We start from the raw sequence: 23,220 nt of genomic DNA, 5'->3' as shown, positions 1-23,220 counted from the left end.
GTCCGCCACATATAAACAAAGTAAAACAGTTTGAAACTGTGCTGTCCTTTAAGGTCAGTTTGTTTATTCAGTTTATTCAGTCATGAAAACAAAGAAAGTTTGATTATTTAGTTTGTTGTGGTATAAAAATCAGTCAATGAAGAATTTTCTCCACTGAGTCAAAACTACAGAGTGCACCTTTAAATGAACACTTGTGACTTCTGGTTAGTGTCAAAGTGTCTAAAGCGTCACTGGAACACAGACAATTCTGTGGTAAATAGCTATGTGAGGGTGGTGAAAAAAACATGATGATTCATTAAAAGACTCTGAACACTAAATCATGTGTTTCACCTGCTGACACAGACACAAAAAGAAAAATGTATGTCTATTAGTAAACAATGCACCACGACAAGACAACCCTGCTCTACAGGCTGACTGTGAGCTGATCACCGACTGCAGTGAAACTTTCACTTTCACAGAAATCACCTTTAAAGGTGCTCGGTATGAGAGGTAGTTTCAGGGAGGGAATTTTAATGAGAAGAGAAAGATCTTCATTGACTGACTTCTTCAGCCTTAACAAACTAAATAAACAAACTCTCTTTGTTTTCATGACTGAATAAACAAACTGACCTTAAAGGACAACACAGTTTATAGTGTTTTACTTTGTGTATATGTGGCGGACCCTGCCACCTTTCTAGCTCCAAACAGTGTTCTGGGACCTTCTTTTCCTCTGAGAACAGCTTGTTTATTCACTTATGGAAAAGATAAATAGTTCTGAGTTTGTATTATTACCTCATTAATATGTAAAAATTAAAATTCAGAGTTTTAATTTCTTCTCTAAAACTACATGCTGATACAATCGGATGCTTTCTGCACTGGGTTTCACCTCTCAGGCTACAGCACATAGCAGCTGCCTTACCTCACTGATAAAGGTTGATGGGGCTGTATGCAGCTTGAGATCTGGAGAAACGCATACATGCTTTTATCTCTAGCAGGCTGGACTACTGCACTGACTATTCACAGGTCTGTCTGAGACAACATCGGACAGCTCCAGCTGACCCAGAATGCGGATGCCAGGGTTCTAGCAAGAACCAAATAAGCTCAGCATATAGCTCCAGTTCTCAGATCACTGCATTGATACCAGTTTCTCACAGCAGTTCTATTGCTTGTCCATAAATCAATATTTGTCAGATCTCCTGTCCCAGTACGAACCTCGCAGACCTCTCAGGTTGGCTGGTTCTGGATTGCTGGCTGTTCCCAGAGTGAGAACTAAACATGGTGAAGCTGCCTTTAGCTTATATGCCTCTCAAATTGCCGAAAGAGCTAAGACTTGAGAGAGTGTTAACTACTTCTGAATCCAACCTAAAGACCTGACTGTTTATTACCACCTTTTATTATTCTATTCTCTGTTAAATTCATTTGTTAGTTTGTCTTATTGTTTTTATTCTGTGTGCTTTTTATTGGTTGCCTTTATTGTTTCTATTATGTATTTCTTGTGCTTTGGCCTGTGTTATCTGTGAAGCGCTTTGCCTTTGGGTGTCTGATATATAAATCAATTTGCCCTGTCTTGCCTAATCTATATTTTTATTTACAGATGACAATCTGGTAGAATTTATTATTAGACAAGAAAATAAATAAAATGCATGTTTCTTCCAACATAATTTATTCGGAGTATCAGTTATTTATGCAGAAATTATACTCTTACTTTACTTTTTACTTTTTACACAGTGCCTTTTATCTTGCATGTATCGTTGTGTCATTTGCTGACAGCTTCACTTGAACTAAAGTCAAATTTAACTAAACCAGTTGTGCTTGAGTAGAATATTTGACTTCTTTCATTCCTGCTGGCACCAGGCTATGTGAGAACATCTTGGCTCACTTATATTGCACATGTCGTTTTATCCATTAACTGCAGTCCTCCTAAATGCCTGTCTGGAACACTCTGCCCACTGACAGGGATCATGTTCTTCCATCCTCCTGCCTATCTTATCCAGCTAAGTGTCTCTGTTTCAATAGTCTAACAGTGGGAAATGGACACACTGTTCTACACAATGGAAGCTGTCTGTGAAGACATGAGGTTATAAAGAACAACGAGTTTCAGGAAGAAAAACAGGAGAGAGGTTTCATCAAGGTTAGGGAGTGATGGATGATGTGTTACTCTCATATCATCTATGACAAAGACAAATATGCAGGGACAATAGCAGAAGTCACATAGCAGTCTGTACTTGAGAACACCTGTCTCCTTAACTGATTGTGTGGAAAAGGTTGCATATGTGAGGATTTTCGTGGAAAACCAGTCTAAATTTAGCTGTTTATTACATTTTGTCCTAATATTGAAAATAACATCGTATTCCTTCTTAAATGTGTTTGTCGGACTAATACACTGCAAGTCAACATAACAACACGTCATTAAGAACTGAGCGTTCAGTTCTGTTTTCATAATAGAACTACATCTGAGACTTGTTGACACTGCTCTGCAGAGAACAACTTAAGGACAGTGGTGGAAAGTAACTTACATTTACGATATAGTATTTTTTGTGTACCTGAAAATGCTACAGTTCACCTCCGCGCTACATTTGAAGATGAAATGAAGAATTTTTTACTCCAATACATTCATCTGACATTCATAGTTAAAAGTTACAGAGCAGACCAGTCGCCAGGATCAAATGGGGGCAGTAAACATTTCTTCAAACCTAAGATCACATCTGTACATGTCATAGACTACATACCATACTGTCACTTCTACAAAATGTGTCATATCATGTTCACATTACATGTTCATGATGATCACAATTTCCAGCTGTGTTTGTGGCAACCAAAACAGGTATTTTAAGGCAAAACATGATGCATTCCTAACCCTAACCAGGGCCGGATTAACATGGACAGATTTTTCTCAGGGACTACATATACACACATTTTGATATTGGTAAACAAACACAATACTTAAAGGCAATATGATTATTATTATTATACCCATCAATTTAGTTAAGTAGCTAATCTATTTATATTTTGGTATTCATATGCAACTGGTAATTCATAACATAAAAATATATCTAACAATGTGTATGTTTAGAAATAAATACATAAATATTTAAACTATTTTTACAATATTTTACTGTTGATTATGTATGTAAATAAGTATGTTAAACATAATTGAATTAATATTATATTAATTATATTATATAAAACAATATTATTAAAGCACAACCTTGTCACAGAAGAAGTTTTTTTTCAACATGTTCGTGGTTCCAGAAACGTACATTTCCAACATTATTAACATTATTCTGGTGATTGGTCGAGAGCAAATCAGTCCCTCATTGATAAAGGTTGACTCAAAGGGTAGGCTCACATGTTTTCCATTGTGTCTTAAAACAGCTCTGAGCATTCAAACAGGTTCTGCTCGCAGTAATCATTGCCGCTCTGCAGTCAGAGACCCTAATTAGAAATGGCATCACAGTCCCTCTGTGCAATTGAATTCCAAACTAGTGTGACTCTTGCAGAGCGAATGGAGGATAATGGGTGTAAGACAGCACCCATGCCTGCAGTGCGAACAGGCTGTTCTAAGGCAAGCTGACAAGATAATAAGCGACCCATCATGTGCTACACACTGAGTACCAGCTACTGCCATCAGAGAGGAGGCTGAGAGTACCACACTGTCAGCTGAATAGATTTAAAATCTTTGCTGTTCCTGATTTAATACACAATTCGAACATTACTTTACTTACATCTTGATTTCTCTACTTTTCATTTTTTATATTTTATGTTCTTAGATATGTTTCTCGTCCCCTGTTGCTGTCTTACCATTGTGTTTTATATCTCTGGAATGTTTTTCATGGATCTTGATATGGGTGGAAGCCTGTTCCACATGTCTTTTAAATTTGGGACAAGAAAGTGAATCTTTAACCTTGTTCTTTCTTTCTTTTCTTTCTTTCTTTCTTTCTTTATTCACATCAGTTAAAACCATGTATAACATACTCTTTTAAATCTGTAATAATCTTACTGTATGTGAAATGGGACACCCTAGGAAGCTTAAAAAGCTTATTAAGAGGGGCCCAGGCACAACGTAGATACAAGTACGATATACATACGTACACGTTTACATACATACGTATAAAATAAAAATTAAAGAAAACAAAACAAAAAAAACAAAAAAAAACCCTGCAAAATTATCGGCCCATTAAAGGTACAATATGTACGAATTTTTGTTGAAAACATTCAAAATTTAACGAAACATATTAACAGTGTGGAAAAATAACAGTTTATGATGGCTACTTACGTTAGCATGCTAACCAACTAGCTTGGCCTGGCCCAAATCTCATGTGCTAGCGGTGTAAACATCAACCCCGCAGCTAACTGAGCTTACGAGCTCACATCAGCTAGTTTGCAGCAGTTAGTGGTTACTCTGGTGATGTGATGTGGTTTGTTTTGGATTCAAATGATGGCAAATTCTTACATATTACACCTTTATTTTAAGACAAGATGTTATCACTTTCTTTACTGAGCAGTGCATGTACAACAGTGTCAGAATACATCACAGCCGAGTGATCTAACTTTCCTCTTTTGTGTGTGTACTGTTCAGCTTGTGGCTGAAATTGTTCCTCAGATCTGCAGATCACTGGTGCAGAAGCTGTCACACACAGATCTCCTACTTCACCTGACTGAAGTTGCATAAGCAGACAGATGATCAGCTCCAGGGCCTGGAGTTGTGAAAGCAGGCTCAACCGGGGAGAGATTAGCATTGGCTGAGTGTTACTACAGTTCAGGAGGCTGTCTCCACCTGCCTGCACAGGATTCCTTTTGAAACTCTGACATGACAATGCACGACTGATAATGCATGACTGATAGCATTAAGACGCACACATGAAATGAATGGAATCTGACTGAATTAAAGCTGTGGGGAAAGTGAAGAGTTTGGGTGTGACTGCTGAGTGAAGTCCATTCATTCCTTCACGGCTCATCTGCAGTAAAAGTTAAAGGTAAACCCGAGTGAGATGAGGCTCCTGTCATGAGAACCAGGAGCAGGGCTGTCTTTCCACTGCGCCCTGAGGGCAATACCTTCAACTGAATCACAAATGTCACATTTGTCATGAATACTGATGGCTCTGCTGCAGGGCTGCAGGATAGACAAGGCCAGAGTGAAAAAGTGTCAAGACTGCCGCTGCTCCCAGGCTTGAATCTGAATGAATGATCGAAGAGGGATGACAGATGAGAATAGGGATGTTTGAGAGGGCAAAATATCAATATGTGTGCATGAATAAAGACAGGAAGCATAGAGTGATATAGAGCACACAGACGAGAAGTGAGAACCGAAGTGAGTGAAGGGTGATTAACCAAGCCTGAAGTTTCGAAATGGAAATCTCTTGTGTCAGCGGCTGACGTCTGACAGTGTCTCAGGTTACAAGCTTCACTTGGACTGGCAGGACTTGATGCTTATACTGTAGCTTGTATCTCTCTCTGCTGCTCTGGTTTTTCCCTAGATTTCTCTCCCTTTCTTTTTCCAAACTCTTTCTTTTCTTATTCCTGTCACCACCAAAAGTTTCCAACCAATGTATTCTCCCCCTGTGCCTTTCTGTTCCCCTCCACCATCTTGTCTGTTTGCCTAAGATGTAGTTGAGTCATACAGTAATTCTCCCAGGTAAGTAAACAGGACTCTCCCGTATGGCCACTGTTGATCCACCAAGCCCTCGGCTCTGGGCTGACGTAAGAGCCGGAGAATGTAAACAGAGGCTGGGACTCCGGGCCGTGCCTCTCCCACGTTTCCCTCACATTAATGGCCAGTGTTTATAGTAGGCTTCCCCGCTGCACAAGTGGCCACGATGGCGTGTGAGGAGAGTGAAAGGAAAGTTACACATCCGTGTGTGTTGTTAAGACTTGGCTGTGGCTGGCGTAGCTTTTGTTTGACCTGTCCACATTCTGAAGCCCTGTGAGTTTAGCAGGCGGTCATCTGAGGGAGAGGAGCAAAGTAAACAGCTTCTTTGACGTAAAACTAAGGGCGTCCTCATCAAATAAAGAGTAGTTTACATAACTATGGATCATTTCTGTAACAGCAGAACTGAAATCTCGATTTTACACATATCAGTTTTTACATATCATCAATCATTGGGGGAATTTATACTTCCAGTTTGCATTTCTGAAACCAAATATTGCTCATTTTGCTCCATTACATTCATTTAACAGCTGAGGCTACTTTACATTATTTTGCTGATTAAGATTTTAGATACAAAACATTTGATCCATTAATGAAATATAATATTTTAATATCAAATTTTATATATTTACAGATTGTATATTGCTTACTGACAATACCCCTGTACTTTGACTCAAGTAAGATTTTGAATGCAGGACTCCTAAATGCTGGATAACTTGTAAACTGTTTCATTACTACTCTTACTTTGAAAGGTCTGAATATTTATTTCATTACTGTGCCAGCCCATTGTTTGTTTTTAAGCTATTCCTAAACCTAACCAAGTCATTTTTAGTGCCTAAACCTAACCAAACGCAACTGTTGTATGACAATGTAACGACAGACCTAAGTCATAATATGTCATAATATGTGAACTGGTGGCCAGGAGGCTTTCTTTTGAAAGTCTAACCGATATTGTATATTACGCATTATCGCTAACTTGACCACAGAGCCCCTCACCTGCAAATTTTCCAGCAGGTTTCTAATTCTGTTTCTGACATTTTCTTTCCTAAATCTTTGTTTTCCATCATGAAAATTAAATCAGCTAGATCAATTCTGGCCTCAGGTGCCTGTAAGCTATAACATGGTGGGAAAGTTATCCAGATCATGATTACAACCACGATATTGGCGTGTCCTCCATCTCATGCAGGTCTCAACAAAACAAACATTTTAAGTGGCAGCCGCTTCCATCATTCATCCAACCAAACAGCTGCTGTAAACTCATTGGATTGCACTGGCAATATGTGCTGCACCATGTGCTCCCTCTATCATTAACTTCCACAGTGACCCACAAGGTCACCAGAGTCATAAAGAGGCAGGTCACCGGCTGAGAGTTGAGAGTTAAGGCCACACACTGCAGAAAGAAAGAAAGAAAGAAAGAAAGAAAGAAAGAAAGAAAGAAAAAAAGAAAGAAGAGAGAAAAACACAAAAGCATTTCAATCTTTTAAGAGAATCAGGAGCAAAATCTTCATGTCCTCAACAGTTTGTATATACAACACCGGATGTTCCGATTTTTGAGCGTTTGATGCAGAAACAAAGGAGACAGGACAACATGTCCTTCGAGGCTAGCTCTAAGTAGCTTGAGATGTTTGTTTACAAGATTTCCATCAAGTGGGTGGTATTTTCAATCATTCTTTCCCGAACCTCAGACATGAGAAATGCAGGGTATGTGTCATCCTGTGATGGCATGGAGACAGGATGTAATCAGTAAACAGATAGAGGGGAAGGAGATAGGAGAGGAGGAGAAAGGGTTAAAAGCGAGAAGGAATGGGACGAGGAGGTGAGGAGCAAAAGGAATTTTTGCTCTGCATTCCCGCCCTTCCCTCCAGGGACAGCAAGGCCAGACGACTCCTCGTGCTTCCTCCGGCAAAGCCACTGCACACACACACACACACACCCACGCACACACACACATGTATTAGGATGAAATTGCCATGCTGAGAGGCCCCTCAGCAGCATGTGCTGTCCGCACGTGTAGAGGGCCAGCAGAGAAAGGAGGCTGGGGCCACAGTGGGTGAGGCCAGCAGAGTGATGTTTTGTGCTCCAGCCATTCAAAGGTTAATTCACTCATCAGGAATCAGAAAGGGCTACTGTAGGTACACAAACGTAGCCTCTTCAATGTGAATGGGACTTAGCTAGTGACTTGAAGAGAGAACCTGAATATTCAACATTGTCAGCACGAATGACCATGAGTACCTCAGATAAGGAGCTCTGAGGTTAAATGATACTGCTTTTAGTTAGGTATCAGTGAGGTTTCACTCATGGAAGCATTTGACAGTGCAGCCCTGAGGCCAAACACAGAAACTTGTAACCTGCTTATCATTTAAAAAAAACTTTATTTAAACCGGTAATCACGACTACAGATCCATTTCAACCTTCTGGAACATTCAACTGGCTGTGCAAAATTCACAAACATGAAAATCTACCCATATGTCATGGCCTCAAAACTTCTAAAGTAGTGTCTATTTCTGCTAACAATCCCACAATGCAATGGGGTTTACAGATTTGAAAATGAGACCCTACAGCCGTCAGTGATGAAGACAAATGATGAGGATTAGTGTCTAAAACCTCAAATTTGCAGCTGACTATTGAGTAAACTATTGAGTTATACAGGGAGGAGTGAGTGAGTGAACGAGGGAGTGATTTGGAACACATCCACAGTCTTTATCAGCGTGTGGCATATGAGCTCAGTTGCTCTTATGACTGCATCATGGCCAGGACCTCTCTAACAGCACCCTGACCTCACATCAGGGGGACATTAAAATGAAGTTTTAGAAGAAAAAGTAAATAAATAAATAAGTACGTAACTTAGGGTTTATTTACATAATTTTGTACTGGGGCAACTACGTGGTTTGGTACTAACAGTGTAAATATTAGACATTTGTTTGGCGCAGTGTGGGCAGGCTCTGCCAGTGGATTGTAGTAGCCTCTTGCTTAAAAAAAAAAAATGGTTGCCAGCAGTTACAATAAAAGTACTGTTGTCAGCTATAGACTTGTACATATGGGGGTTTACGTCACAGGAAATAACACTTCCTAGTTTATGCTTCTGATTCCTGTTGATAACACTTTACAGAAGAGATTACATGTAAATTAAAACAACAAAGTTTCATCATCTTCGATTCCTTAAAGGGTTAATACAGCGATATTGTGAAATAAACAAATGAACTGCCATTAGTATTAGAGAAAGCATTGTAGTGGACAGCCTGTATTCATTGGTGGTGCCCATTGGACGGCTCATTAAACCCCTCCCCTGAGCCGCGGTTGAATTAGCACGCTAGGCTAACTAACTCCTACTTTCCAATAAAAAGTGAACAGCAGGATGTTGAATAACGTGAAGGGACAGATGTGCTAAATTATTAAAAGCTGATAACCAGTGCAATGTGGGCTTGTTGAACCTGGACATTATGCCAAAATTCTTGCCTGAACCCAGCCCGGCCCCCCCTCTGGTGTGGGTTGTGTTTTCATATTCTAATAGACTATATCATGTGTTCCATTTGAAGTCGGAATTTCCGAGTTCCAAGTCGGCACCTCCAACTGGAACTACCCCCGAAGTCAGATTTCCAACTCGGAAAGTCGGTCACCTCACCAACTTCAACCTCAAAATCCAAGATGGCTGTAGAATATACTGTTTATTAGCACTTCCTTCTTATTTGTATCTCATTAAATCAGTCTTACAAACATTTCTGTCCCACTTATATCTGTGGATGTGGAAAATACGATGTCATGCATTGTTAATCAACTGGTATTGTCTCTCACCTGGCTAGAAGTGGTATTCCTACTAGTTGTACTGGAACGCAGTCAACTCGGTTGGACATCATTCCCGGCTCCAACTTCCAAATTTCCAGGTAAATGGAACGCACAAATAGATGGCAATGGCATGCACCAGTCAGTAGCACACCACTACAGTCAACTGCTGTCAGGGAAACACCCACCCAAAGGTGCCTCCACAGATGCATCCAAACATACAAACAACATTGTCATGGGAAAACCCTCCAACACAGGAATTCTGGTAAACTGAAATAAATATTTCCAACAAATTGAGACCAGCTAACAATTTGTTTTTCCTGCTGTCATGCTGGAAATGAAACATTAGGCCTGCAGAACTTTAAGTGGAAGGATATTATACTATATGACACATTTACAGCTCTATATCCTCACTGCTTGTTGCCAAGGCTGTACACAAATGCAGAAAAAAGCAAACACTGAATCATAAATATTGGCAACAGTAACATATTTTTTAGTAGAAACTACAACAATGTGGATACAACCCCGGCATATCCTCATTGAAGCAGTTTTTCAAAGTGTTTGTTCAGCGAAAATGACCTGTTTTTTTCTAAAACAAAGCAATGAAGAAATCAGGGCAGCTGAACGGGTTCAGCTCAGTTGTTTGAGTTCAGCGGGTTCACGTTGGCCATCTCAACCGGCACTGTATGGGAACCTAATCAGAAACCTCACAGTCTCTTCCAAGCTGCTCTGCTATAACAATCAAGGAGGGGGGAAAAAAATCGTCTGGACTTCCTGATATGGGGTTTCCCAGGGAAGCAGCTTTGAGTAGTTTCTGGGCCATGACATCACCGGCAGCAACACAGAGGTGTTTTGATTCAAGCGGAGGAGAGGGAAGAGCTGGTGGGAAAACCCCTCTGCCATCACGACAACAACAATGACTGCCTGCCCCGTTCGCTGGGCCACAATGCAAATCAACTGTAAACAGTGCGGGGAGGGGGGGGGGAGTGAGAAAGAGGGGGAGAGAGTTGGGTGGGGGCTGAACCGAGAGGCAGAAACAAAACAGAGCAGTTGAAAAACTTGAAATGGAAAGAAAAGGGCAAAACAAGCCATAACTTCTCAAAAGTCGTGGGGGATTTTTGAATGTTCCACAACCTGACCGAGGAGTCTCATTCGTTTGGGACGGGCCTATTTATAGACCAGCATCTGTGTAACCTGTCTCTGATGTTGTTTCTCACGTGAATAAGTGGCTCATTCAAGCTGCATCAAAACAAAAACACACCAGCTGATTGCCAAACGTAAAGAAAGGGCAAAGGCAAAACCCCCTCTTCTACTGCTGTGGGAAGTTTGAAATAATCCCACGGCCAACATTCTTCAGCAGTGACTGGCAACAGTGTCACAGGGCTGTTTGTGTGACGGCAGTTTAATATGTCACTACTGTCTGTTTCCCACGTGGATAAATGTGTACAGCCCCCACCAAGCAACAACCCCACCCCCCACCCGTGTGTCCTCTTAACCTCCGTGGGAAGGTGACACCAGCAGCCTTCTTCCTGGTTCAGCACATTCCTCCCCATCTCTTATTCGTCTTCCAAAGGCACATGGCTCGCTCCAATCCACCCGCTTCTCTCTGTGACCCGTAAATCCATTACAGCACCGTTGGAAGGGCAGTGCCGAGGGTGATGTTTTGGTGCAAAGCCAAGGTGGTGCTGCAAATCAACAGACATCATCCCGGGGCTGGGTTTGGTTAGGAAGAAATGGCAGATCATCAGATTCTGCGCTAAGCCCCTTCCCCCTTAGCATCTGCTACACCTGTCAAGCTTTCCATCTTAGCATAGCATGTGTGCAATCTACAATTATAAATTTGGCATTTTTAGCCCACTCTTAAAATATTTTCTTATTTTATAAAACAGTGACATGTTTACTGTGTCTCTAGCAGGTTTTATCAGCTGTGGCTAATCAATGTTAGCCCCATGATCTTGTTGAAAGCACTGTTTCAAACTGTGTTGTTTTAAAACAATTATCTTGTAAAATGGTATGAAACAGGCTGATGATGGCTATTATATATTATGACATGGTATCATGCTAACAGACTGAGGCTAAAGCTACATGCCCCAGGCAAACAGTCAGCTCACTTGTCAATGAAATGGAAATTAATACACAACATTGTTTATTGCAGGTCAGCTCGTTAGCCCCAGTTTTGTAGTAGGCAGTGTTATAAAAAAAAACATGTATGTGTAACATTGTTGTTCATATTTTCAAAAATTATGTTTTATTTTGAGTAATGAAGTGCCATCTTAAATAACACATTTGGCAGTGTTTGCTTAAGGGTAAACTTCCCCAGGTCTATTATGGGCTAGAGCAGGGCACAGCCACTAATGTACGTCTAAACTAGCATCTAGGACCAGCTGCTGGCTTTATAACATAAGCAACAGCCCACAACATGTAGGTCATATGCTAGTTAACCAGGAATTAGCAGCATATAGTTTTGAGTTGGGGTCGATAGATATTGAGAAAATGCCGACTGTTGCTAGCACATTATATCACCTGTAGCTGGCTAGTTAACCTTTGCTCCATGAGCTTGTTGAAAGCTTTGTTTCTGGCTAACTTTTTAATGCTTCCTTTTAAATTTTTGTAGGCAATATTATACGTAGAAAAATGTTTGTAAAGATGTAACATTGTCGTTTTATTTTCAAAAATGATAACATAACGAGTTTGGCTGTGTTTCCCTAAGTGTTAAGTTTCCCAGATCTATTAAGGAGCAGACCACAACCACTAATGTTAGCCATAACTAAAGTAGCATCTAGGGCCTTTATAATGTAACTATAATGTACTGTAAACTAATGTAATCTATATTGTAGCTGATGAAGGAATGTTAGGTTATTAGCTTGTTAGCGAGGAGTGCTAGTTTGCAGCTTATATTTTTATATTTGTCCTTGTCTGGGGCTCACAGACCTGCCTACTTGTTATGAACAACAATCGCTGTTCAGGGAGTTAGCTCTTTATGGGATGGATATTTTGGATGTTTTTTATTTATAGCTCATCATTTCTGTCAACAGGAATCAGAGGGATAAACTAGGAAGTGTTATTTCCTGGGATGAACAAGTTTAAAGCTGTCAACGGTGCTATTATTGTAGCCGCTGGCAACCTTAGAAGCATCCTGCCCTTTTTACACACAGATTATACCCTCCTCTTTAACAAGTACAACAATAGCCGTAAACAAACCTAACATGGACCCTTCAGTAGCTCAACCCCCTAATTGAGACAAGTGGGGATAATTTCCTGGAAGAACAGTCTGTTTGGCGCTGGACAGGTATGCCAATAACCTCTGACCCCGAATCAGGCCTGTGCTGACATGAAAGTTGACCCGTGGTGACCTTTAGGGTTCTCTACAGGCCCTCTGTGGTGCTTTCCCACATAGGCCTGCCTTTGATGTCCACTGGAGCCTTTTCCCATGGCCTCGCCAGTCAAGACCTCTCAGGACCTGACGAGATGGAGGGGTTAAGAGGCTACCTGAGGAGAGGTCAGGCCACACCGGAGGCTACCCACCACACAGCTAGTCCCTCTTCCTTCAAGACACCTCTAAAAATAATTCACCCTCCCTTTTATGCCCCCCCACCCCCCACCCCATGCACCCACACAAACTTTCACACATGCTGATGTGTTCCTTATTTGGGGAGAGTGAAAAAGCCTCTGCAGCTAATTTGGAAGCATGACAGATAATGTTTCAGCGTTTGTGTTTATTTGTGTGTGTGTGTGTGTGTGTGTGTTTAAGTGTGCATCACCGTGGGGTGGTCTTCCAGGTCCCAAGTTCTCAGAGTGGGCAGCTGCCAACCATAACTTTCTCCTCAGACATGTTTATGCAGTGAGATCAGTGTTGAGAGGGTAGAAGAGGTAACAATTAGTGACAGGTCAAATACAAAACCAGGGACCTAAACGGGTTACTCTGCTTGTGTGATATCTCTGTCTTTAATATGTTCATAAGCCCGCATGTACATGTCTTCTTTACCATCAAGTCGAAGGAAAATATACCGCTGAACTGTCTCATTGTCTGGCAACCCAATCAACATAACAGACATGGGCAGGCTTTGTTTGTCCGCTCCTCCTGCTGAGCTGCAGGGCAGTGTTACGACTCTCCTCTAATTATGGGGCTATCTTTGTCAATCACTGTCAAGGCACACACACAACACACAACACCACAAGACACCTGGCTTCATTCCGCTCCTGCACACCGCACTGTCCATCACATATCCAGGAAGGCGGGCTGTCAGTGAAGAGCATACAAATGGCTTTTCGGGTGCGCTGAGTGATTTAACATTAGTGCTTCAGACGATGATGGCTTAATGGTCCCATTTATTATGCCTGTGTGAAATAGCCTTTTCGCAGACATAAAAGCTTCATTATGAAGTATGTAACCTTTTTAATAGATTATATTTCTATCAAGAATCCATGCATATGTTGGTACATATGTGCAATAACTCTAATACAATGAAGGCTAATTACTGCAATAAAATGGTGCAGAAATGTTTGTCATTCAAACCTATCTATTAAGGGAATGTAAATTATCTGTACTGCCATCATCACAGTTGAAACGTTATTCCAGTGCATTGTAGGTTCACGCACCCGCAAGCAATTATAACATAAAAACAGCAATTATCATTTAGTTGGGGATATTTACACATCTGCAGCACTGAGTTGTATTGTGTGCTTTCAAGTTACCCTCATGAATGATAAGGCTGAGTGTGAAGTATCAAAAGCATTACTGGGGGAAATTAAAGCGCTAGTCCATTAACCCTTAACACAGCAATCACTATATGTTTTTGAGCGATTGTTGCAAAAATGTGTTCATGTACATATTCTGTGTATTACTGCCTAATAATGGTATTGGCGTCAATATTGACGTGGATGCGTGAACTAGGGGTGCTGAGGGGGCTGCAGCACCCCCTAAAACGAGGCTTAAACATATGCTGAGTTTACATGAAGTCCCATATTATTAGGAATTTCTCATTGGCAGCGTTATTCATAGTTAATAAAAGCATCTCCTAACGCAACAACTTACACAACTGAGCAATTTTTTAAGGGAGTCTGGGGACTTTCTCTCTCTCGTCATCTTCTTGCTGCTGTTGACTGTGGCTGCTTTGACCTGTAATACGTTGATGTTCAAGTTTGTTGTCTGCTGTAGTGCAAAACATTCTCAAAATGCTGTAAATTATTGTCAATAATGACATTCAAATGAATGAAATCATCCATTTATTATTTATCTATTATTAATTTAAAAAAAACATGAATGTTGCTATGATGTCAGCATCCCCAGCTGTGACTGGTCAGGCTTTACAGCAGTTGTTTTCAATAATTACAAGTCTCATTTCAAAACAGAGAGTTGAAGTATAAAATACAATTAAATCAACATGTATCATAATTATATATCCCTCCATAGCACGATGCTACGTGAATATCTCTGCTTCCACATGACATGCACGTCTCCATGTTCTCTCCATTATCTATTGTTCCACACACTGATGGTATCGAGAGCCATCAAACGCCTCGTGCAAGCCCACACTTGTCTCGTCCACCTCCATAATTATTTTTCCTGCCGCTTACAGAGTGGCAGCAGGTGGGATCTGGGGACAGCTGGAGAGGTGATTGGCTGGCCATCATGACCGATGAATGAACAAGTGTTTTAAGTGCAGACAAGTGGCTAAGCCCTTTACGACATCCAGTGAAGGAGAGAGGCAGAGGAACGAAGAGGCAGCAGGAGTCTTCATCAGAATCTGTGAGGTCACATGGGGGAAAGTGAATCATCTCTATGCTCAGTTAATATGTCACATAGGAAGTGTCATAAGTTTGTGATAAAAGGAGGAGGCCGAGTACTGGGGTCAAAGGTGCACTGAAGGGTCAAAGACCGACAACCCAGTTAGTGGGTCTCTTCACTTTGCAACATCATTTAAGGCGGAACGTTGCACAAAAAGGAAACACACTTACAGTATCAAGATCAAGTGAAACGTGTGCTGCATACAGCTGATAATGTGTCATCAAGTCACGATTTATTCAACCATCAAATTTTAGTTCTTCTATTTTTAAAACTCCAACACCCAACAGAGTATTAACAAATATTACATAGAAGCATTCCTTTAACTGCTCTAAAGATGCATAAATAGTAACCTATAGTGCGCTCATACTCATTGTCAATAAAGGGGCACTGTGTAGTTTTGGAGAAGAAACTCAAACTTAGAATTTGAATATATACAATATTAATGGGGTAATAATACAAACTCAGAAATATTCATATTTCCATTAGTGAATAAACAAGGTGTTCTCAGGGAAAAATAAGGTCCCAGGTCACTGTTTGAAGCTAGAAAGGTGGCAGGGTCCGCCACATATAAACAAAGTAAAACAGTATAAATTGTGTTGTCCTTTAAGATCAGTTTGTTGATTCAGTTTATTCAGTCATGAAAACAAAGAGAGTTTGATTATATAGTTTGTTTAGGCATAAAAAAAAATCAGCCAGTGAAGATCTTTTCACTTGATTAAAATTTCTTCCCAGAAACTACAAAGTGCATCTTTAATATCAAAATGTCCCAAAATATATCTCTGAATGAAAAATCAGATTCAGAAATTCCAGTGTTTTGTGTGCATATAGATGAGCCTATTAGTTGAACATGCTACGTAGAGAGATATTATGTGGCGTGTTGAAACCTTGCTGAGGGCAGGGTTTCTATTTATCTAGAAAGAGGAAGTCATTCATAGAAGTATTATGTAAGCCAAGTCTTCTGCCACAGTGCTGTTTCCCTTGTGGCCTCTAAAGTGTCAGTGAGCAGTGCACCAATATGTGGAAAAAACCTGGCAGAAATTTGAGTGACAGTGACAAAAGCCCATCAGATACGGGGCTGCATGAATGTATCTGGTGCTCACTGACATAAAAACTGGGATGCCCTGCTTTACTGTAAGAACCTGTTGCCCTCTCCTCAGGGGATACTGAGACTTCCAGAGATGGGGCTGAGCAGCTGGCCTCAAAGTGAGCGGTGCAACTAATAATCTGTGCCTCTGACGGGTGAGGTTAGATGGCTGTCATCTGATCCCTGCTGATCATGCAGGCAGGGGTATATCTGCAGCCCTGGAGAGATGCGTCACTGGTGGCATTTCGTAGGCCTGCGGTCACTGTCACACTCATTGCTTTTGACCGCTCCTCTTTCACACACCTCTCCAGTGCCCCTGACTGAGCATGAACTCGCACTCCTCTCTGCACCTTCCGGGACACTAAAAAAACCACTGGTGCTTAAAGGATAAATTCACCTAAAAATGTATATCTGATCATTGTCTGCTGTTAGGTTCACGTGCACAAAACATTTCTGGAGCTTCATAGCAAAATAGCATTGCAGCATTCTGCTAAACAACTGAAGTAGATGGGGACCTGTTTTAAAACGTAAAAAAAAATAAAAATATAAAAATGGCTCCATACAGCTCATCTGGCATAATCCAAGTCTCTGGAAGCCCAGAGATCCCAAACTGATTAGTAAATATGTTATTAACACCCTTTGTTAAGCCAAAAATCTTCACTGTAGCTGCTAAGCTAAAATCATTGGATGCATGAGCTTGACCGTATGTCTAGGGGGTTAATTAACATCTTTTCACATCAATTTGGGTTCCAGAAACTTGGATTCCCCTGGATGAGCTGTATGGAGCCATTTTATGTTTATTTCCGGTTGGTTTTTTACATTTTAAAACAAATCCCTGTTGTTTAGGAGAATGCTGCAACGCTGGTTTGCTGAATTTGACTGAATTTTCATTTGCTGGTGACCTGTTCCTTTGAACTACCTTTACCAGAGTGTTAGTACAGTAGCTTAACAATATCAGATGCCTCACATGTCCAGCTGTCTTCATTAAGGAACTAGAAAGAGGGTTATTTTACTCAGCTGGGTATATTTATTATTTTATCACCACCTTCAAATGTGTTGATTGATTGCTGGCAGTCAGGAGTTGTAGAGTCAGGTGTAGAGTCTTCACACATTCCAGAGGAATTAAAGGAATTTGCCCTGGGCATCCTAAAAGCAAGTATGGACTCCACCATGCGCTCATTCTCATTCCAGTGAGCTAGGGTGACCTTTGCACGCTCTGTGAAACCATCCACTAACTTTTTTTACAAGTACTTTATGGCCGAGATGATATAGGTTCATATTAAACTTACATTTTTGTGTGCATATCTCCCTATGTGGGCCTGTGCAACGCAGTCAACACAGTTGAATAAACAATTGCTCATGCATGCAAAAACTTGGATGACGATCAGCCTTTATTAGCAGACAGTACAGCTGCCAAAAGTCCATTAAAATAAATAAAAACTAAACATTTCTTCCTCTTTAATTCTTATTTTCCTGCGGTTTGATGGAGGGATCCTGTCATTGTTTGTTAGTGGAATACAATGCATCAACATTGTGAATTTTTTTTACAACTTAGCATGAAATTTCAAAGGAAAACAAAACTAAGGGAGGGGGGAGGGAGAGAGAGAGCATGCTTTCCACACAATAGCGTGCGCGGGAAAAGGAGGGCGGAGAGAGGAGGAGCAGAGAGAGGAGGAGGAGGTGGTGGAGGAAGGGGGGGGTAAATGGAAGTCTTTTTATCTCTAGTTTCCCACATCCTGTGAACGGCTGCAAACGCGGCCACCCAATTTGAAAGAATGAGTGGAATGCGCCTATTCTGCCCCGCGCGCTTTGATGCGCAGCCAGTTGAGAGGCATTGTCAGGCAACTCAAACACAGACCACAGTCCTGGACTTCACTGCGGCCGTAAACCTCAGTGTTTAATGTGAAAATAATCAGGTAAATGGCAGGGCTTTAGAATAGCTGGAATGCGGTTGATGAACTGCTCTCAGGTTGCGTGGAGCCGCATGTGTCTCCTCGTGCAAAAAAAAAAAAGAGAAGCCTTTATTGAGCCATGTGGATGCTTCAGTGCAGCCAGCAGCAACAGTCTGCTTCTGTCCTCAGACACAACAAGTGGAGCAGAGGGGACAATTATACACAGGGACAGACACTTTGATATCAGATATGTTGGAATTATGTTTATTTGAGAGGAGAATAAAATACACATCCAGTTTATTAACTTCTTTCGAAGCCTATTAATAAGAGTATAATAATAGTCTGTTCATATGGTCTATTCACTGTGTCGAGTTCCCGCGAAAGGAGAGACAGGGGGGAGTACTTGGCTTTGAATTTGCATCTCCCTCCAACTTGAATTCATAATTATACTTTAGTCTCCCCCCCTTTTAGCGCGTTTTTATTCCCGCCACGTCTGTGTCTGGCCCAGCCGGTTACGAGTTTGGCTTTATTTTCATTTGGTGATTGACGTGCGTTTGGAACGCGTACTCGCGCTCTCATTGGCGCAGAGAGCGGAAGTGGGCGGCGAGACGGCGACGTCGGGGCGTTCCGCGACGCCCTCTTACTACTGCCTTATAACCGTCCTCCCCCCAGCTCGTTGTTTCCAAGAGCCGGTGTCTGACGGAGGCATTGGTCGCTACACCGTCTTATCTGTGCATATCCTCAATTTTACTCAGCTGTTTACAAAACATTGCCGGAGCTGCCGCGGTGTATACATCCGTACACCGGGACCAAGTTTCGGGCTTTACTTTTCCTGGATCACAAGCGGGTTTTTCTTCTATCCGGATGAGAGGACCCCGACCGCATTTGTGTCGCTGCAACGTGGACTTACAGCTCTAACGGGAGCCGGGAGAGTCGCACTATCGGAATAACATAACTGTTTTCAACCAAAACAAACGAGCACGCTCGTCTTCGACCTGTGGTGGATATCCTTAAAGGAATGCTGCTGTCCAAGCTCAATTCTCTGGCCCACATTTCCACCGACATGCCGGCGAAAATCCAGCTCCAAGTTCATCAAGGTTAGACGCCCTTTTTCCACCGTGTTGTCATGGAGGACGGAGCTGCAGTAATGGCTGGCAGCCCGCTTACCGCGGCTCCGCTCACTCATGCTGCCACTTGATCAATTTCAAGGACGGCAGTTATTTTTAAGCTACAATTCAATGTATTTACAACATAGTGTGTTTGTATAATGTTGTGATATGTTGAGAGAGCCCTGCTGCTGGTGTTTTCAGAGTGTACAGTGGCTCCCGGTGCTCACCGGCTGTGTTTATGTCTGTTGCAGTGAAGGAGAAGGAGCCTTTCGAGAAGCTGTATCAGGTCGGAGCCGTGCTGGGAAGCGGCGGGTTCGGCACTGTCTACTCCGGTACGAGGGTAGCGGACGGAGCTCCGGTTAGTATTGTGTTGTTATGTTGTTGTATACGACATGTTGTGTTCTGAAGCAGCTGCTTTATATTTTGCCGTACACGACGTTTGACGCGGTCTTTGCTTCTTCTTTGCTAGGTTGCTGTCAAACATGTGGCCAAGGACAGAGTCTCCGACTGGGGGGAGCTGGTAAGAAACCATTTATACAACTGTTTCAGTGCTAATATCGACTTAATTAACATGATATTATATAATAATGACCTATATTGCTTTTTAAAAGTGTAATATTTGATTGAAATATGTCGTGTTTACATGCAACAAATACTGATGTTTATCATGGTCTTTTCCAGCCTAACGGCTCCCGGGTCCCGATGGAGATCGTGTTGCTGAAGAAAGTCGGGACGGGCTTCCGAGGCGTTATCAAAATGCTGGACTGGTTCGAGCGGCCGGACAGCTTCATCATCGTGATGGAGAGACCCGAGAACGTCAAGGACCTGTTTGACTTCATCACGGAGAAAGGTGCCTTACCGGAGGAGCTGGCGCGGAGCTTTTTCCGCCAGGTGCTGGAGGCCGTGCGGCACTGCCACAGCTGCGGGGTGGTGCACCGGGACATCAAGGACGAGAACATCCTCATCGACCTCCGCACCGGAGAGATGAAGCTCATCGACTTCGGATCTGGAGCCTTACTGAAAGACACCATTTACACAGACTTTGATGGTGAGTCATCAACACGATGCATTTGAAAATGGCTTTCTTGTCATTTTAAGCTTTTTTATTTTTATTGGATGTTAGGATATTTTTTAAAGTCAAAGCCATTTGAGCAGCCCCCCTGTGCGCCTCTTTAGTCTTATGATTCGTGCCCGCGGACCCCAGCAGGAATTCCTGGGTTGTGTCATCTCTGACATCCCCCCCACCACAGCAGCCTAATACATACCAGCAGAATTGCCTTTGCTTTGGCGCCCCCCATCGGAGGGAAGTGGCATTTTTACAACTCAAAGTTTGTAAACAAAGTCACATGTCTGCTCACCCCTCCCACACACACTGCTGCTCACACACACAGCCTGTCACACTCCCTGGCACCCGAGCCCAGATAATACCCTCAGAAACAGGCTCAGCTGATAAATCTGCATACTTTCGTTAATCATTTAACTTCCTACCCAATGCTATTTTTTTAGATTGACAAAATGATATGTGGTTATCAGTTAGAGGAGGCTGCACCATTGCTTAGATATTTCTTACTTGTGATTGTGTGTGTTGTAGATTAATGGGTTTACAGTTTCTAAAGGTGTTTTTCTTTTTCTTTCCTCCTCCCTGACAGGCACAAGAGTGTACAGCCCGCCAGAGTGGATCAAATATCATCGTTATCACGGTCGCTCTGCCACAGTTTGGTCCCTGGGTGTCCTGCTGTACGACATGGTTTGTGGTGACATCCCATTCGAACACGATGAGGAGATCACAAGAGGGCAGGTCCTCTTCCGGAGGAGAGTCTCCACAGGTAAATTCACATTGCAGTGCATATTTTAAGTTTTTCTCCCAAGTGTGTAATATTTCATAATCAGTTTAGTGCTCCAGACTTATTGGTTCTCCTCCTCCTCCTCCTCCTCCAGAATGCCAGCAGCTGATCAAGTGGTGTCTGTCCCTGCGGCCAGCTGACCGTCCATCCTTCGAGGACATTATCAACCACTCGTGGATGCAGAGCACGTCCTCCTCTGTAGTCCCAACCACAGTGCAGACGGAGAAGACGACCACAGAGATCAGGCTGCACAGCATCGGCCATGAGCCCACAGCCTTCATCCCCACCCCCGTGGCCGCGGCTCGATGATGGAGATTCGCTCCAGTCCGAACCAGACTGCACCAACATAAGAGACTATTACAGAAAGACTTATGTAACAGACTTGAAGCAGGGAGGAGGAGGGGTGGGCCCTGCACCAAGGTGTAAAGGACTACACACAGAGGATGTCGATGTCATGAAAAAACATCTCATGGCTTACCTGGCAGGCCACACCCTCTCCACCCTCATCACCCCAACTACTTGATTCTCCCAGCCGCCGACATGGTCGGTTTCAGATCACCATCCTCGCTGGACTCTGATCTAGGCAACGGGTGCTAATCAGCGCGTGGTGGGGTGGTGCTCTGTGTGCACAGACACCTGCGTTGAGCAAATACAGAACGTGCTCTCACTGTTCTGCTGAATGGCCAGCGGACAGTCTGAGTTATGTAACCTCTCGCTACACTGTACTCTACTCTCCCTCCATTCTGTTTGAGTCGGAAGAGCAGAGGCGTTGGCGAACAGGGAGGTGATTTTCAAAAAGTGCCTTCTGTGAGATTGTTGGGGGAACCTGAAAATACTTGAATTTGTGAAAGCGAAAAGGCGCTAGATCTCGACTGCCTTTCTGCTCCTTACTCTGTACAAGGCTTTATATTCTTTATCGCTGTTTTATTTTCCTCTCATGGGCCTAGATCAGTAAAGCCTATGCCATTTACAACCACTACTATCACTACTACTACTCCAATGTCATTAGCAACCAGACAACCTCATAGCTCCGGCAGCAACCTGTGCAAACAAATCATAAAGACAGAAACACTGGACTTACCTCGCTCTCTTTACTACAGCATCCACCTCTACTCTACAACCTCCGCTTCCTCTTCTTCTCGTGTTGTACTGTAAACAAACACAAGGCTTAGGCAACCGCCTCTTTCACACCCACCTGAATGCACACCACAATGCAAACCATACCAAAATACAACATCCTCTGCTCTTCTTTTTTTTTTTTTTTTTTGTTATGTAAACAGTGCCTCACACAGGTCTTAAAATTCGGTGGAGACAAGAATTGTAAATAATATTTATTATTGCTGTGGCTTCTTTCTCACACTCAGTGAGCACAGAATTTATTTATTTATTTATGAGAGAATTTTGGCTGTATGTATTTCATTCCACAGTCACTGAAGGGCCCACAGATTATTTAAAAGACAAACAAAGACGAGATGATTTTTATTTTTTTTTTACCATATTTATGGCTTGAAATTTAAAAAAAAGAGCAGATGTGTGTGTGTATGTTTGTGTATGTAATGTAAATAACATTGTAAATAGTCCCAAAAGCACTTCCATCTTAATGTATGTAAACATTGAACGTCTACTGATGGTAACTGGTTTTGTTACGCTGTCGTCTGCTGTGGGAGCAAGTGAATTCTGAATGTTGGATGTTTGTGTGTGTGAATGTATTTGTGTGTGAGTGTGTGTGAGTGTGTGTGAGAATGAGAAACTCTTCTGGTTTCATGATTGCAGCTTGGATTGTTGGTTTCCTCATCCATTCAAATTAGAATTGTAAATTATGTTCGAAACTATTTTTATACAATTTCAATAAATATTTTTTTAACTATGACACTTGACTCCTTCGTATTACTTCAACACAGTCATGTCGTTGATGCTACAACACACTTTATATCAAGCTGAAGCCAACAGAACAGACAATAGGTGTGCTAGGATATAGAATTTATTGATAAAAAGATTTTTGGCACTATTTTCACACATGTATAGACTTTAGTGGGTCAGAGGGAGCAGGTTTCCTGTTTGCCGCCTCTGTAGAAAAGCAGCACATACGGAGAGAAT

The 23,220-nt window shown here is 42.1% G+C and overlaps 1 protein-coding gene across 1 annotated transcript; it reads left to right on the top strand.

The window, feature by feature from the left end:
* Positions 1-18,841: 18,841 nt before the first annotated feature.
* On the top strand, positions 18,842-22,993 carry pim1 (Pim-1 proto-oncogene, serine/threonine kinase). Its single transcript, XM_084366724.1, has 6 exons — positions 18,842-19,267; positions 19,531-19,637; positions 19,749-19,799; positions 19,961-20,327; positions 20,929-21,105; positions 21,218-22,993. The coding sequence occupies exons 1-6, from the start codon at positions 19,189-19,191 to the stop codon at positions 21,430-21,432; spliced, it is 996 nt and encodes a 331-aa protein (XP_084222850.1). The 5' UTR covers positions 18,842-19,188; the 3' UTR covers positions 21,433-22,993.
* The last annotated feature ends 227 nt before the right edge of the window (positions 22,994-23,220 follow it).

This window comes from Pagrus pagrus (assembly GCF_965226575.1).
Source record: "Pagrus pagrus genome assembly, chromosome: 11".
In the NCBI taxonomy this organism is placed as follows: domain Eukaryota; kingdom Metazoa; phylum Chordata; class Actinopteri; order Spariformes; family Sparidae; genus Pagrus; species Pagrus pagrus.
The sequence above is the reverse complement of the archived record's forward strand: the minus strand, read 5'-3'. Positions and strand labels throughout refer to the sequence as shown.